Source organism: Copidosoma floridanum, unplaced genomic scaffold (genome assembly GCF_036245765.1).
Source record: "Copidosoma floridanum isolate Cflo_tuat_1 unplaced genomic scaffold, Cflo_Japanese_pri ptg000019l, whole genome shotgun sequence".
In the NCBI taxonomy this organism is placed as follows: Eukaryota; Metazoa; Arthropoda; class Insecta; order Hymenoptera; family Encyrtidae; genus Copidosoma; species Copidosoma floridanum.
The window spans coordinates 7814113-7831560 of record NW_028321896.1 but is presented as its reverse complement, the minus strand read 5'-3'; the positions used below and the strand labels follow the sequence as shown (position 1 = coordinate 7831560).

Here is a 17448-nt window from a genome sequence, read left to right as displayed (position 1 = left end):
CAACGCCCACGAAAATCGGCGCGTCTCGGCTCCCCTTTTCTCTCGCGATGGACGAGCCAAAGGGAGGCTGGCTACCGCCAATGAGAGAAAGCCGATGCTGCCACGATTTATGCATATCGAGTTCCATCCGTAATTGTCGATGCGTTTGCGGCTTGAATCATTATACGTGTGGACTTTTGGAGGAATTAATTGCTGGTCGTCGTTGTTTCGCAAATCTTATGATTGTGGTGTGGATTCAATGAGAGATAAATTTCATCGCCGAGTGCGGAAGCTTGATTTATTAACGGCCATTCGTATTTGGTTTCATCGTTGAGCAAACGTATCTTTGGAATGGCCATTCATCTTTGTTTCGTTGAACTCATTCGTTGCTTTTTTTTTTTTTGTTTTCACAATCGGCAAAATCCTTAATAATTGAAAATGTTTATACCCACCGTACGATTACCATTTTCCACTTTTAGCTAGATATACTTTATCGATCGTTTCAACAAGTAATTATGCAGTAATTAAACAATATTGCGTTAGATCTTCCAGTAAAGTAACCCATTGAGGCTGAAAAACACAAATGAGTACACAACTCGGCGGCGACAATAATCATTTGCTACAAGGAAATTGGTATATAGGAGTTGATTTTGAACTGACAAAATTTGACGCGTATTGGGCCTCACATGTGTAACTAATTTATCCACGAAGAGATACACTGCACGCTGTAGATAATGATACGAAAAAAGAAAGAAAGAAAAAAAAAAAAAATTTATGGAGCTCGTGTATTCACCTGTACCGACAGACGCGTACCCATTAATATAATTTTATTCACAAAGCATCGGTACACTCCTAAAAATATCCAACAAGGCCGAATCTCTCGAAAATCATCAATCCTCGAGTAAAATTTTCACTCCGCAGCTAAATGACACCTCACAGCCATCATCTGACTCGACCCCCATCCTTTTGTCCAACTCGAAGGGGGGCGTACAAGTATACAAAAAACACATGCAAATGTCCGAACGGACGCAAACACGACGGGACTCTTTTCTCCATCGGATTTCAGTTCCGGGAGAACGTCTCTCTCTCCCTCGTTTACTTTCACTTATTATGTAGCTGGATATGACGCAAACTGGGCTTCGGACGCTGCTCGCCGGGCTCTTTTATTTTTCATTTCGTGCATAACACGGGCGCGTTCCTCCTCATTTCGTTCGACTGCTTTTTTTCTCTCTTTTCTTCTCGAACGCGTTGCTGCACACGAGAAAAAAAAAAAAAAAAAAAAAAAAAAAACTAGGACGCAGAGCCGTAAAACCCCTCGTTTCACAGCGTCCGTATCCTTGTGCGTCGAGCCATCCACGCCTAAATCTAGATTTGCCTGCAGCCTCATTAAAACCCAAGACCCGATTTCTCGCCGTGTCAAAGGATCGCTGGTTTTGTACATAGACACCGATCCCCGAACCTTTAAGGACTGCGCGTCGAAAGTCGACGTTCGGGCACTCCCCGACGTCCATCCGTCATTATTGCGCTCCGCGTGTGGACGACAGCTACGTTTGTTACGCAAGGACGAGCCCCCCTTTTTTTTTTTTACCACGCGAACGAGATTTCTTTTCTCGCGTCCCGGAGCGGCGATCGGTTTTTCCTCTTCGTTCGCGCCCATCCGCGCTTCCGCCTTTGATGTCCAATTAAGCGCCTCGGAAGGGCAGCCACTCGGAAAATTCGGAACTTCCTCTCTTCCTCCCGTACTTCTCCTTGGAGGGAGAAAGTTCGCCGATATCCGAGGAGGATGCGTGCGAAAGTGACGCAAATAAGGATGGGTTTTCCGAGCGGGTCCTCGCGATTGTTGCATCTTTCGTGATTTCGAGTGAGTGTATGTACGCGTTACGTCAGAGGAGTTACGTACCCGGCAATCACACTATTTTTGTGGATTAAAGTGCACGGAGTAGGAAGTCTCGCTGGTTTCAAAGCGCGTAACTGAGGCTCGTTTTTTTTCGGACTTTTCGTGGTGATGACCCGAGGAATTTCCTTTTGACTGATGGACAAAGATTGTCTACCAGGATGTATACCTGTGCCCCATTGAATTTCGCTCGAGTGACGAGGGCTTGTAACTTTGTGGAAACTGGGTCTGCTGGTTCATTGGAGCGTTAATCCTTGCGTTACTGTAATAGAGTAGGACACGGTTATGTCTATACGCTTGATAGAAACAACAAAATAGTATAACAAAAAAAAGTATGTCGGCAGTTCTTTTGAACAAATATGTAGCTTCTCTTTCCTTTCGTTCTTTGAAATTTCCTTCTGAGTTCCGTTAGCTTGTGATAACCTTTGCGTACAGTAACCATAGTTAGAAGTTGTAAGTGCTGAATTAATATTCAGAATGTTTTTTTTTTTCTCACACAACAGTTATTTACATCTTTACCTGGTATTAACAATTGAGAATCTTTACACATTCATACAATTATTTCGTAATAGCGAGATTCATTTACTTTAACGACGGTTTTCTTCGTAATATATTTCGATTACCTTATAATTTTATTGATGAAATTCTACATTGTTGAACCGATTGAGACGTTAAATCGCTTGTGATTTATATCCTAATTATTATGGGACATGAAATCGAAAATCAGAATTAGATAATTTCTGGCATTATATTTCAATAAAGCGTAATAGTTATAAACGCAATTCTTGAAATGTTTTAATGTTTTTTTGATGCACTTTATAAGTATTTTGTTTATTTGAATTAATTTTTTTGAATTTGTATTCAAACAAACGTTTGTTCAGATAAAAAATTTCAAACTAAAAATTTTTTATTTCAACGTGTTACACTAGAGAAATAATATCCACAAAAATCCCAGTGGTCCCAACCATATACGTGTATAAAACCATGAAAAGCTTAATATTTCAACGACTGATTCATTACGATATTTAAGTACTATCAACTTTTCGAACCCTCATTATGTCCTCAAAGTAATCGCGATCGATTAGCCATTGCCACCTTTGATCCGATTTCCCGGTACTTGAGCACACAAGAAGGAGAATAAAGTATTGGTGACGTGTAATTGTAATGTTTGTCGTTTTGCAGCAATAAAATGCTGATAACGAAGCCATGCAGCCGCCTACTGATCTGCATCATCCTCGGCCTCCACACGAGCTCGAGTCGCGCCACCAGCGCAAGCCCCTCCGCCTCGACGTCCCTCGTCACAGTAACGTCGTCGTCCATCGACAGCAGGAAAACCATCAGCTCATCGCCGTACAATGACCACAATGCCACTGCGACCCCGGCACCACCGAGCACTCGGGCCCGCCGGAAGCGCTTCGTGCGATTCCCCGCACTGCCCCCGAGCTACGTCCTGGAGGGAGCACCACCCCCGCCGTTGCTCCCCGTAGTCCAGCAGGCGAGGAGCGTGCGTTTCGCGGGGCCGTACCCGAGCTGGCGGCAGCAGAAGTCGTACTGGAGGCAGCACCTCGGACCCGGCGAGTATCCAAGCAGGCCCGGGGCTCCCGTGATGGGGCACAGGACGCCGAGGCTGATCTTCCGGGACAGCGACTTTGGCCTCGGGGCCAACAACTTCTTCCAGTCGAATCAGCTGCCCGACATTGAGGAGGATTACAGAGGTGAGGATTGGGGAGGACAAGCGGGGCTGGCTATGCCGGTGGGTGGGTGACTTATATGTGTTGTAGGGTTTTAGGGATTTACGATGGGATGTCGAGTGGGGATGTAGTTGGTTTTTTTTTTGTTTTTGTATTTTTCGAATCTGGACATCACTTTGGTGTAATTCTCACCCTTTGTCACCTCTGCGTGGAGGGTGTTCATTCTAAAACATGTCTAGTCAACCCTTACCCTATCTGTTACTACCCAACTAAATACATAACTCCAATCCCAACGTTCCAAAAAAAACTCTCCTTAAGCCCTGTTTTCACCTTTACTGAACTGTAATCGCAACTACTTCTAGTAAATGTATTTTTTTTTTTTTTTTTATTTTAAAAATTTTATTCTCCTACAAATGTATTCATAAAGTTTAGTTTGAGGTTTAAATCTGATGAGAATATAAAGTTATTTGGTTTTATAAGGTTTTCAAACAATTGCTGTTTGTTTTAAACGATGGAGAAAATGAGACTTAGAATAAGGATTCGGTTGATTTACGTACATTACAGTTGGCTTGAATTTTATAGATAATTTAAAAAAAATATTATTTCCGTACCTCTTTATTAACCATCAACAATATTGTAATTTTTCAACAGCTTACGGAATAATACATTTTGAATATTCTTTCGTGAACCGATGCAGTTTTTTGGAGTATACATATGACACGATACGTATTTAAAAATTAAACACTAGACGAAACATTTCTTATTTAAGTTGATGATTTATTTATGTTTCCACATCGATGGATTAATACGTACGAGTTTAATTTCGGAAGAAATGACGCGCTAGTCTGATACACACGTCTTTACTTACATTTGACACGACGTATTCAGCGAGAGTCGAGACATGTATAGGCAAATGAACTCGTTGCGATCTCGTACTCCCAACTTTTCTCACTTTTTCGCGAATGCACGCGCTCAAGAAAATCCTGACCCGGCGAAAATCTCAGAGCTATATATATATATGTGTGCACCCGTCTCCAGCCGGCTTGTTACACATTCAGTACTCGCGTCTTCCCCGTTTTAATATGTAATAAGCGCAAGAGCCGGCCTCTAATCACCAACGCGAATCACGAAATGAACACGCGCTCACGCGTTTAATGTACATACAAAACTTGGATGCCCGTAGTTGCTGAAATCCCAATGGGTATACATATATGAGGTGTAGCGGCAATCGGATGCTGAGATCTTTAATTATGTAAATACATTGAAATCCGAGTGTGCACACAAGTACTCCAGATACAGAGTAACTCGGGCAGAGAAAGCAGCGCCGCGAGTCCTCGGATGATAAAACTATTGGGCAAAAGCGAAATCGCGGAGTCTTTTTCCTCATTTTGCGGGGTTTTAATTTTTATACGCTGCAAATCTTTTTTTTTTTCTTCCTGTGAATCGTTGGGAGATTAGCTGTAGAAGATTTCGTGCTTAGCTTGCGGGGGTTGAACATGGAAATTCTCGTAGGTATAACTCATTTGTTCGGTATAATACGCAAGCGATCTCGGCGTGTTTTCGATTTTTCTCGTCGATTGTATGCCACGTAGAACACGTCTATAGTGCAAGTTTTTTAATTGATCGAGTAAATTGTTCGTATTTGTATGTGGGGCATATAATTCCAATGGAATACTCAATTTACGACTCAATATCTTTCTGATCACGTTGGACTTGAAATTTATATAATTTACTTCCCTATGGTTAACGCAACTTTTATTGCACGATTCAAGAGAAATAACTACCCCATAATGTTAACAAATAAAATATTATGTACATCCAATTGAACGTTTTATCACACGCTGTTGATGAACTAATACCACCAGAAAAGTAGTTTTAAGTAAGTGGTTAATCCAAATCGAGATAAGCTCATGTTCAAATGACAATTTATTTTCTCTTATGCATGCAAGACTATTTTAATTCCAATTAATTTGGTCCTTCTACTTGTCTTTCTGCAGAAGTGGACATCATAATAATTATAAAAATACACTAGCGTTGTATTGGTCAAGGAGAGATTATTTTATTGTAGAAAAATTACACATAGCTGACGCTGACCTCGTTGGAATATTAATCCACAGTAATAACAACATTTCCTATCGCACAACCACTCGCGGAACATCCAACATGTCGTTATTGTAATGTATGAATATAACATGTACTTGCTACGCTAAAGAACTGGGTTACACGCACTTCTCACCTTGTAGGTGGCAAAGTTTTTATCGTTTTGCATCATATCAAACCATTACATACGAAATACGCACAATTGTCAAAACAGTCCTTACCTCTCGAGCAGTTTTTACAGATATGATGTACATTGCCATTGTTCTTGCCACCTTATTAGTATTAGACACAAGGCCTATTCGTTTCGGTATAATCACAAAGGTCGAGGAATGAAACGTGACCTTTATACCAAAGTACGTTGGTGTAGCTTTTTAATTGAGGTAAAATTATTTGATTTGGCCAAATGTTTCTTTACAATTACCAAATCAATTACTTGACTACGTTGTTCTGATGAAATATTCACTAGCACCATGTGGTAAAACGTTTTCTTTTTTTTTTTCTCCCCGTGAATAATTGATGGCACTTTAATAATTACAAAGGCTAACTGAATAAATAAATGTCTCATGCAACGACTATTGTTTCAGATCATCGAAAACAGATATTTAATGAATATCCAAGGCTTGAAACAGGTACGTAAAACTAATCCATTTTTTAAATGATTATTCAATATTGTGCAACGTAGTTCACTTACTTTCTTTATAGGAGAAACACTAAAACTTAAGATTCTACGAAAGTTTTAAATCCCAGATAATCAGTACCGAAACGGGAAATAAAATCTTTTGGATAGTTTTAGGAAGCAAAAATGTGCGATTGAATGTATTTCATTTTGGTCGGCTATCGCAATGTCTCGGTTGTAGTTTCGTTTCGTAAAATAGATACCACTATTATTTCGGTCAATTTTTTGTCTCCACCAATTCTCATTTCACACTTCGGTGCATCTAAATGTTATTTAACTTTTTAATGACTGTGACGAAGATCGTAGTAAAAAGTAATTTTTAATGGACTTTTTTTTATACTTGTGTTAAAAATGTGGAAATCGGAGCAACGTTAAAAATGTGAGTCAATCAATGCTTCAAATGTTTTTGAGTATCGGAGTTTGATTTTGACATAAATCTGGTAAATTGTAGAAAAATTTTGGACCCATTTTTGTTGACAATATACTGTATTGTCACTGTAAAAAAAAATAAAAAAATGTAAGTTTTGCTAATAGATTTATTTTGGATTTTAATAATGAAACTTGCCAGATACAGGCATTTTTTTCAATTTTTTTTCTTTTGCTCGCAAGAAATTATTAACTATCAATTTTTAATTCAATAAAATAATAGCGAGAAAAGAAAGTTGGGCAAAAGTTTTTATTAAGATATTCGAAGCTCGTAGCATTTATTCTCAGATATACAATTGGCATTCGGTAAGTTTTTTAGTATCAAATAATTTCTAGAAGTATTGAAATTTAGAGTTTTTTTTATTCCACTTAGAAATGAGCACAAGTTGTTTTGTTGTACTTTAGATTAGCTCTCATTCTCCTAAACTTTGCGATCAACTCATTCATTCATTGAAACCATTTGGTAGCTACTTTTCGATCTTCTTGCATAGTATCCCATTTCATCAAAATCTATTTAAAAAAAACTGTAGAAAGAATTTCATATTTAATGATCTCTTGTGTCAAATACCGTAGCCAAAATTAAAACTAGCGAAAAAAAGTATGTCCCTCTGGCCCTTGAAAAGAGAAAAAGCAATAAATTATGTTCTGGCAGAGCCGCGGAAAGAGAAAAGACCGTTGTGGAAGGGTGACGATTCGTTGTGCGCCGACGGACGTAGCTGCGAGTTTTTTCTAATGTGCTGGATGTCGGCGGGCTTGCTCGATGGCAACTGCGGCGGTCTAATGTACGCCTGCTGCCATCGGCCGAAAGACGCGGCCAAGGCGAGCAATGATTACAGTTACCTCGAGCACGAGCCAAGGGATCAGATACAGTCCTTGGGCACGGACTCTTATTTGGCCGCTGAGACTGTGACCACCCAAGACGTCGACGAGCGTAAGTTCACCACCATCATCATCAGCCGTTGCTGCTGCTGCTGTCCCGTGATTCCCTTTCTCACTCTCTTCATTTCCGCATATGTATATATATATATTTTTTTTATCTTGATACCGATGCTATGGATGAACAAAATTGTTTAGAAAATATTTGCAAACGAAACATATATTTATTTTATATAGAATTTCGGACGTACGATTTGTTTTGGACTCAAGAATTAATATTTCGATGTGCACGTACTACATGAATACATTTTTTGAAACATTTCAATGGCATTCGATACATTAAAAATACAAAATTTCCTAAATAAAAATTGATGCATACATTGATATTTCATTGGAAACTTGAGTTTGTTTATAATGATGTTCTTTTAAAAAATACATCTTTTTATGTTTTCCTGTTGGTAAATGACATTACATTTTCTTTAAAACTAATATATACTTTTACAAGGGAAGGTTTACCATCCATTATTTTATTTTATTTTCTTTTTTTGCGAATAACAATATTTTAAGTCAAAATATTTTACGGTACATTGATTTGATAATAAAATTTTTTCGTCACGCTCCAGATCTGCAATTTTTTTCGTTTATAGCGTTTGTATGTATTTTAATGTACATACCTATGACGTGAGTTTTCAAATCCAATCTCTCGACCCCTTGACTTGACTGCTGCCAACGTCGCTCTTTGTAGATTCATGGGGGTCGTATTGTGTTAGAAGGGAGATGGTGTATGGCATGGATTATTTAACATGTATAGTGTTAACATATGTTTATACTGTTTTTCAAGAATTATTTTAGCAAAGTAAAGATTTTGCTAAGTAAATGAAATATTCGATCTTCACTCTGTACGCATGTTGGAAATTTGGATTATACTTGCTAATAAATAATGCATTGCGTGATGATGGTTTGAATACCAAATCTCTTTTGTTTTTTTCTACGGCTTTCATCGTTTCGTTATAATAACAATAAACAATTAAGAGAGGATATAATACTCACGTTCTGCGAATTACCATGTATTATTAATAAAAGTTGTGATGGATTGAAGTAACTATAACATTTTTCCAGATAAATATAAATAATTTTTTCTTTACTCGTACGATAAAAGGAACATCGATTGTCATGGATATATTCACTTGAATGATTTACTTTAAGTGTAGCTGAGAAAAATAATTCATGAAAAAAATTAATAACAAAAGTTACACTTGAATATTTAATAGCAAATGTAAGTCGTGTTATTATCGAGAGAGTTATAAAGATAACCCATAGGATAAAGTTATTAAACGCATTAGTGTTTCTTTACAATAATAGTATGCACTTGTTGCAAAGCACATTAAATTTGTATACGATTTAAAAATAAAACGTAAAAAAAAATTATGATACATGTCAGTGCTAAACACAAAATAAATGAATACTTAAAGGTCTTTAGGTTAGGAATAAGTAATAAAATTTTTAAATATAGATGAAATTTAACTCTAGTAAATAAAAACGTAGACTTTCTGGTAGATATTGGTAATGCAGCACTTTGATTTGTATGTATTTACATTATACTGATTATACTTAAGGACGTTCAATAATTGCTTTTGTTTATTTTACTTCATTTTTTTTTTTTTTTTTTTTTTTTTGAAACATTTTCATAAACAAAAATACACCCTAAATAATTTGATTTGCCTCAACTAAATAATGACAACAGAGTTGACAAAGCCTATTGATAGAAGAAAATGAAAAAAAAAAAAAAACGGTAGAACGGGTAAAAAAATAGTCTCTAGGTATTAAGAAAGTGGTATACCAATTTTTCTTTATTTAATAGCCTGATCTTTTTGTGGGATGCAACAACGTAGGTGTTAAATACGGGTTTCTGACATGAGGAAGAAGGCACGTTTTTATGTACTGAAAAATAAAAATAATCTTGAAAAAAATTTTATGGGGGAAGGGGGGGGGGGGTGCACAGGCTTGACTTAATAATCGATTATATTTTTTGAACCAATGAGTAATTTCTATTTATCGATCATAAAAAATTGTGTAACCAAATTGTTTTATTAAAAAACTATAAGGAGCGATCTAAAATTTTTGAATTAAAAATGATGAATATTACACGAAATTTTTTATACTTAGATTAGCAAAGTGATGTACTTGTTAATACTAGTCAGGTGTTGATTAAAGTTCCATATCGACAATTGGCATTGTTGTTGTTGGTAATTAAATTTTTTATAACTACAAATTTAATGAGCAAAATAAGCAGTTTATTTAATTTGATATTTCAGACGTTTAAATACTTTGTGAGTAAAATTAACATATATTTAATTAATGATGTATATAAAATTTGTGTAACAATATCAATACAATTATAAAATTCATAGAAACTCAAGTATTTAACTAACAATTGAAACTTTTAATGAAAATATTCATGGTACTTTTTTTTTTTTTTAATATCTTGGAGGTTCTCAATTTGTACTGAAAAAAAAATTCAGAAATTTTTTAAAATTAAATAGGATAAAAAATTATTTCATACTTAATATTTTACTACATTATCAAATGCTCTGATTCACATGCAAATTTTAATAGCTAAATAATTATATCGTAAGTAAAAAAAACGTACATTTAATATTGAATTCAATTATTTATCAATTGATTTCACGCTATCTGTGAATAACTCTCTGTACAAACATTTCATACAACCGTGAACGAAATTTTTTCTTCCCATATTTCACCTTCCATGTCAATTTGTGAAATCTGCTTCCAGTTAAATACCATTCAAAGCTCATAAAGAAATGTTTACAGCCTAAAATTTTCACGCTTATTGTTCTGCTTCTACTTGCTGCCCCTCAGTTATTAATTACTCGTTCTCCTATAATTTCGTCCATCGTAATTTCTCACTGGCATATCGCTTGAATTATTCATGAAAGATACCATTCGTTTTTCATTTTCTGAATTGATTAGCTTTGCTGGGAAGCTGAAGATACACACGCACGATGTACATGTATGTACACACAAATCGAATGCCACGGCCTCGTGAACACACTTTCTAAAAAGGGGCTACTGCTGGTGCTATTAGCTTTTATCAGTTTTGTTTACAAATCACTGATACCAGATCTTATCAGAAAATTACAAAAGTATACGCTACTCATGGGGTGGCGGTAAATTTCCGTCCTTGTACAAACGCGTGGGGTGTTAATGCGACGGTGGTGTTCGTAAACAATTGTCTCACATACACAATTCAGATTCCTCTGTCTAAAATGATTTCTTTCAATTTTCCCCTCTGGGTTATTCCGAAAAACTCAAAGCACCTTGTTGTCGGGAGGTAAAAATTAAAAATTAATTTTTTAGATTAAATTGTTCTCATAATCTGTAAACAAAAAAAAAATTTTAAGAGTACTGATGAAGATTGTACAAATAATTCACTACACGATCGACTGATGAGGTAAAAAATGTACAAAAAAATAATCGTACGTAATTCTCTGTATGCAACAGTGGAAAAATAACTCGGGGAAAGATGCATGCTCGAGATATTTATATAAGTTGATCTTTACTTTGGGGATGTGCTGTCTGGTGACTTTGGCTTTGCTCAATTACTATTGTATTTTCACCTTAGCTTACTACTCTCATGAAAAATACAATTGAAACGTATTGGACTGTACACGATAATATATAACCGACGCTGTATATCTATGTACTTACAATTCTATTTCTTCTCTATAACAATTTTCCGTTTTTCCTTTAGATGGTTCGAGGCACGTCAGTCGAGCGCACAATGTATTGTCACCTGTATTATTTATCGTAACTCTGACTCTTTTGTTGTAATTATAATAATTATTATTATTATTATTGTTGTCTTTAATAATTTTAAGTGCAATCGTTAACTTCTGTTTCAGCATAAATATGTAATTTAATGAATTAACTCGATAAGAGATATGTATTATTTAGAATTCTCGTTGTATATGATTAACAATTCGGTATTTGTGTATTCGAGTTTATCTAAAATTATTTAATGATGAAAATCGTTGTTTCAGAGTGTGGTATTTCGGCGTCGAAGCAAACTGCGCAGAGGCGAATCGTTGGCGGCGATGAGGCAGGATTCGGAAGTTTTCCTTGGCAGGTACAAGATTCAAGATTTTATTATTAATTTAATAATTTTAAATATTTGAAAGTTAAATTAATTTTTTAAATTATTTTTTTAAATTTATAATTATTTGAAAGTTTAATAATTTTAATTTGTTTAAGTTTTTCAATTGTTTCTACCTTAGAGAAAACTTATTTTTTTATTAAAATGAATTTTTTTGCACCCAATGTTGAATTATTAAAAATAAATAATGGTAAAATTAAAAATCTAGTATATACCCAATTCTGGTGAAAACAGACCTCTGATAAGGAGACGTCAAACAACAGATGTCGAAGTTAAATGAATCTTTGGATTCCGATTGATACTATTATTGTTATAGTTTTATCTCTACAATTTTTAAAACTTGTGTCTCTATCTATTTTATTTAAACAACAAAAAAATATGTACACAAAAAAAAATTTAGCGCACTTTAGCATAGTTTACATCCATTCATTTTATATTAACGTCAACTGTACAACTTTAGCTGTCTTTTTTTTTACCAACGATTTCACACTATATTTATCAAAGTCAAAAAAAATCGCTGGATCTCAAGCCAGCATCGATGGCATAAGTAATCTTTTCTATCCCGAAAATTCGTATGCTGTAAATATTTCTATTTAAAAACAAACGATACTATTTCACGGCTCATACCTCCATGAAACATCCTAATAGCCAATTAGAATTTTAGTTCCGATAAAAAGGAAAAAGAAAAAAAAAATCAAAACGATAATCCCACTCTTGAACATCGTCAAATAAACATCAGATACCATTAGCATCGAAATAAATATCTTTCTGTTTCAGGCCTACATTAGAATAGGTTCGAGCAGATGTGGCGGAACGCTCGTTAATCGCTTTCACGTTGTCACGGCTGGCCACTGCGTAGCCAAGTAAGTTGGATGTAATAACTCACGCTTCCCCCGTCCCTCTGCCGTGTACAGTAGCTGAATGAATCTCAATCGAAACTTAATGATCGTCCGATCGTTTTCTCTTTTTTTTTTTTTTTTTTTTTTTTTTTTTTTTCTTGATACACAGAGCGGCGGCTCGCCAGGTGCAAGTAACGCTGGGCGACTATGTGGTGAACTCGGCGACGGAGTCGCTGCCGGCCTACACCTTCGGCGTCCGTGAGATCCGAGTGCATCCGTACTTTAAATTCACGCCACAAGCGGACAGGTAAATCAGATAAATGTGCATTAGATCAGTATTCAAACGTATGGTTGAAGAGCTGGAAAAATGCTTGATACAAACTTTTTCTAGTATTATTATGACTAAAAAATTCAAGGATTTGTCAAAAAATACGAATTTTTAACTTGATGTTAAGGTCTATAAATGTGTACAAAATATACATTTTTTTAAACGTTATCATGATATAATCTTAATAGCTTAAATAATAAAAAAAAAAAAACCATTTGGAAATCATTAATAAGTGATATTTTGTATATTATAGTGAATTAATAATATTCTGTGTGATTAACATAAATACAAAAATTAAACAGGCTATTACATAACACAACTTTTACATAAATTAAATATTTTTTGTAGCCTGTGTGTTTAAAAAAAAAAAAAAAAAAAAAAAACGTTAAAAATAATTCACATAAAACAATTAATTCAGAACTTTAATCTTTAAAATTCAAGACTAATGTAGAGGGGAAAAAATTTGTAGAGCTTTAAATAATTTACTTGACTTAAATAATTATCTTGACGAAAAAGATTTCAAAGAATTTTAATTTCGTCATGGATGCTCAAAATAAACAACAAATGTGGCAATTAACTTTACATACGAAATTTTACTCTGTGCATAAATTCTACCACTTATTTTCGTAGTTATAACGTCATCTTAATTAATTGGATCCTTTGTTTGAGGTCAAATTAAATTGTACGAAAAAAAGGTCGTAGGAGCTCGTTAAACGAGGCGGTGGCTTTGAATTTTTGGAAAAGAAATCGCAGAAACGTATTCACGAAGATTCTCATGCAGATGTTATCGGAAGTACAAAATGGTGTCGGAAGGCACGTAATTGTCACTGCAATTGCGGTGAAATCGGCGCGTATGGTGAAATCAGGTGCGAATCTTGCCCATGTCGTACCGGCGACGAAAATCCTTAAAAAATGTTTTTGAACTCCTTGATTTCGCAAAAATTACAGCGTGGCAATTACCAACGCTTCGCGAGCAGTTGTCGACGAGTGTGAAAAAAAAAGCACTCTTAATTTTGTTCGGTAATTTTGAAATAAAGCATACAAGGCTGAAGCATGATACTCGTACAGTGTGAAAAAACAAAAGAAAAGAAAAAAAAGGCTACAAAGTGACACTTTGCTTTTGTACGTTCCCAGATTCGACGTGGCCGTTTTACGACTGGACAGACCGGTGCACTACATGCCTCACATAGCTCCAATTTGTTTGCCGGAGAAAAACGAAGACTTTCTCGGACAGTACGGCTGGGCTGCTGGCTGGGGTGCTCTTCAAGCTGGTAGGTATCTCCAACGTACGCTCCGTGTTCTACGTAAAGTTGTATTTTGATGCTATTTAACATTTTCCGAATGTGTCATTAGGCTCGAGGCTACGACCAAAAACGTTGCAGGCCGTGGACGTACCTGTGATCGACAATCGAGTTTGCGAAAGGTGGCATCGTTCGAACGGCATAAACGTGGTTATTTACGACGAAATGATGTGCGCTGGTTACCGAGGAGGTGGTAAAGACTCGTGCCAGGTATGGAAGATGAAATTTTGATTTTGTATAACAATACATAACTTAGGTATATTAGTAGGTATACAACTTGACTGTATCGATTTTTTTTTTTTTTTTTCAAAGTTTAACGATTTTGCTCATCGAAAATCAAAATAATTAAGTAGTATTTGAAAAAAAGTGCATTATAAGTGTAATAAGTGTACACACTTTACACACATACGTATACCTTGATAATAACAGGACGAATTTTATTAAACTAGTAAGAATTATCAGATGGCAAATAGTAAAATTTTAATTGTCGAGTTAATAATATACCATTTATATTATAATTTAGTTAAAGTAAAATATAAAAAAAAAAATATTAGAAAATATAAACAGTAAAATATGAAGCTAAAAAATATGAAATATGAAGAAATATTAAAACTGGTTATAATACTTGATTTTTAGAGTTTATTGTTAACATTTGACAGTTTTTACTATTTGACTGTTGCTCGTTAATTTATGTGAGTATTCACTGTGATAATATTTTTTACGAGCATGCTTTTCATGGTGAAGAATTCTAAATACTTTTTTGTGTAAAGAATCCTCATCTTTTATTTTGTAGGATCCTCCAAACCAAATTTTAAAAGTGGGGAACTTAATGAAATATTTTTGTATATTAGCGATGACGGCTTATTCGCGTAATAACGAAATCATTCAAATACATGTATATCTATAAGTTTTAACGTTACTGTAAAATCTTATCATGTTAAAAAAAAAATATATGTTTACTGAGGTACTGCAACTTAATAATTTTTGATTTGAGATGAATTTTAACTACATAATATACAACAACAACGGTTGAAATATTGAAATATATTAAGTGAATCCATATAGATCGACAGTCTAGGTCATTGGCAAAGTATTTTGCATGAAAATAAAAATTTTTGTAAATTAATTAGTACATAAAATCTCTAATTTTATCTACAATTGAATAGAAAACTCTATAATGTTATCTAAGAAATACTTACACTAATTGAAACGTTAATTTTTTTTTCTTCGTCCAGGGTGATAGTGGTGGTCCCTTGATGCTGGAAAAACTAGGAAAGTGGTATCTCATTGGCATCGTGTCTGCCGGCTATTCATGTGCCCAGCCCGGACAGCCAGGAATCTATCATCGGGTAGCAAAAACGGTCGACTGGATAACATACGTCATCAACTCGTAGCAAGAACATAACAACAGAGAGTAGCGGAGATTCGTTCCAAGAGCGTCCGATGAGCATTTTTCACGGCTTTGAATTTCGGTATGAAAGGGAAGCGAGAAAAAAAAAACGGAGGATGACGAATGTTGTGGAATATGTTTCGTTTTGCTCGTATGCGGGCATTCTATGCCAAAGTCAGAAACATAAATATTATCCAGGGAATATTGGTTTTTGCTATTGTGAAAGCCGAGCATGTAATTCTGCCTCTGATTATACTTCCATCGTCATTTTTAATGTACTTAATTTCAAAAAGTTATTAAAAATTTTTCTTGGCTATCAAAAATTAATTTTTTATCCACAGCTTTAGTTTTGAGATTTTTCAAAAAATTGAATGCCATCGTCATTTTCTTCATTTTTTATAATTTTATTGACCTTGAATTATGCCTTCTAAATTAAAAATTTTAGTATAAAACAAATTCGACAAACATTTAATATTTATTGTCAAAATGATGTAATTTAATTGTTTATTTATTATATAAAAAAGGGGGGTTTAAATTACGTCAGTACATTGTAACTGATTCAGATTTACAAAAAAGTAAAAGTCCGCAAACTAATTCATCTACTACTATTTTTAGAGAGGAATTTTTTAAATCTCTATTTTAAGTAAAGACAAAAGAGAAAAATAGTAAAAGATAAGGAATAAATGCTGTTAAGTGATGTGTATTGTAAGGTTTTTTTAGAAATTTCTACTGGAATTTTTTCGAACGTGTGGACTTAAAAATTTTACAATTTTCAACTTGGAAGTGACTAAAGTTTCAGTAGAAATTTCTGCCGCAAACACAAACGATTATTATATTTTGTAAAATAAATGTGTGTAATTTATAAATTTTAAAGAAATTTTTTATTAACCCCTTCATCAGATTAAAGCAAAATCATCGTTTGTATATTGTTGATTACTATTAAGTTAAATAATATAAATCTTTATATATAATCATTATGATGTAAATGTTAAAGTGATCATGTAAATAATTAAAAAAAAAAAAACATCAAATAAAGTACTTTATATACTTTATCATGTAGACATACTTTATTTATTGAGTTACTTGAAACTATTGTTTAATCCTCAAATGAATCGAGACAAGTATGATGATGAGGTCATTATGATAACCTGTTATTTAAAAAAATGTAAAACTGTCTTTGTCTAAGTTTTTAAACATTTTTACGTCATGTAACTCTGATTAACAACTGGACTGCAGTGTGCCAGTTAATAAATAATTAACCGTGAAATGATCATTCCTTGAACTTTTAATACTACTTCAAATTAATTTTTCTATGCTAACATTCTAAGAAAAAAAGTATAACAATGCTTACTCAGATAACACTTTCAATTTATACATCTTCCAATTTCAAGCTTTACATGTGCATTTACATTTTCCATTATTCAGTAAGACAAAATGCAGTTAACTATTTTTTGATGTTATCTGAGAAAAAAATTTCTATGAGTCTTTGACTATGAATAATCGTCACTACGAACATCAAGTCTATTCTAAACATCTATGACTGCTACTAAAACTACTGTTAAACATTTATAATAAAATTTACTTACAAAATCTGAAAACAATAAATTGAAATTTAGAAAAATCAGTTGAAGAAAAGAATAAATGCAAAACTTGTTACTCGAATATATAATGAAATGATTTTTATTCTTATTTATTCTTGTCGTTTTTCAAAGCAGACCTTTGATTCGAAAAACAAAAGCTTATGATTATTAAGAAGAGAGGACTATTAAATAGT

General features: G+C 34.2%; 1 protein-coding gene across 1 annotated transcript; it reads left to right on the top strand.

Annotated features, from left to right (window-relative positions):
• The first annotated feature begins 3062 nt into the window (after positions 1-3062).
• On the top strand, positions 3063-15681 carry LOC106639292 (serine protease 33). Its single transcript, XM_089593248.1, has 8 exons — positions 3063-3588; positions 6249-6293; positions 11704-11789; positions 12594-12679; positions 12825-12962; positions 14118-14254; positions 14337-14494; positions 15520-15681. The coding sequence occupies exons 1-8, from the start codon at positions 3063-3065 to the stop codon at positions 15676-15678; spliced, it is 1335 nt and encodes a 444-aa protein (XP_089449374.1). The 3' UTR covers positions 15679-15681.
• The last annotated feature ends 1767 nt before the right edge of the window (positions 15682-17448 follow it).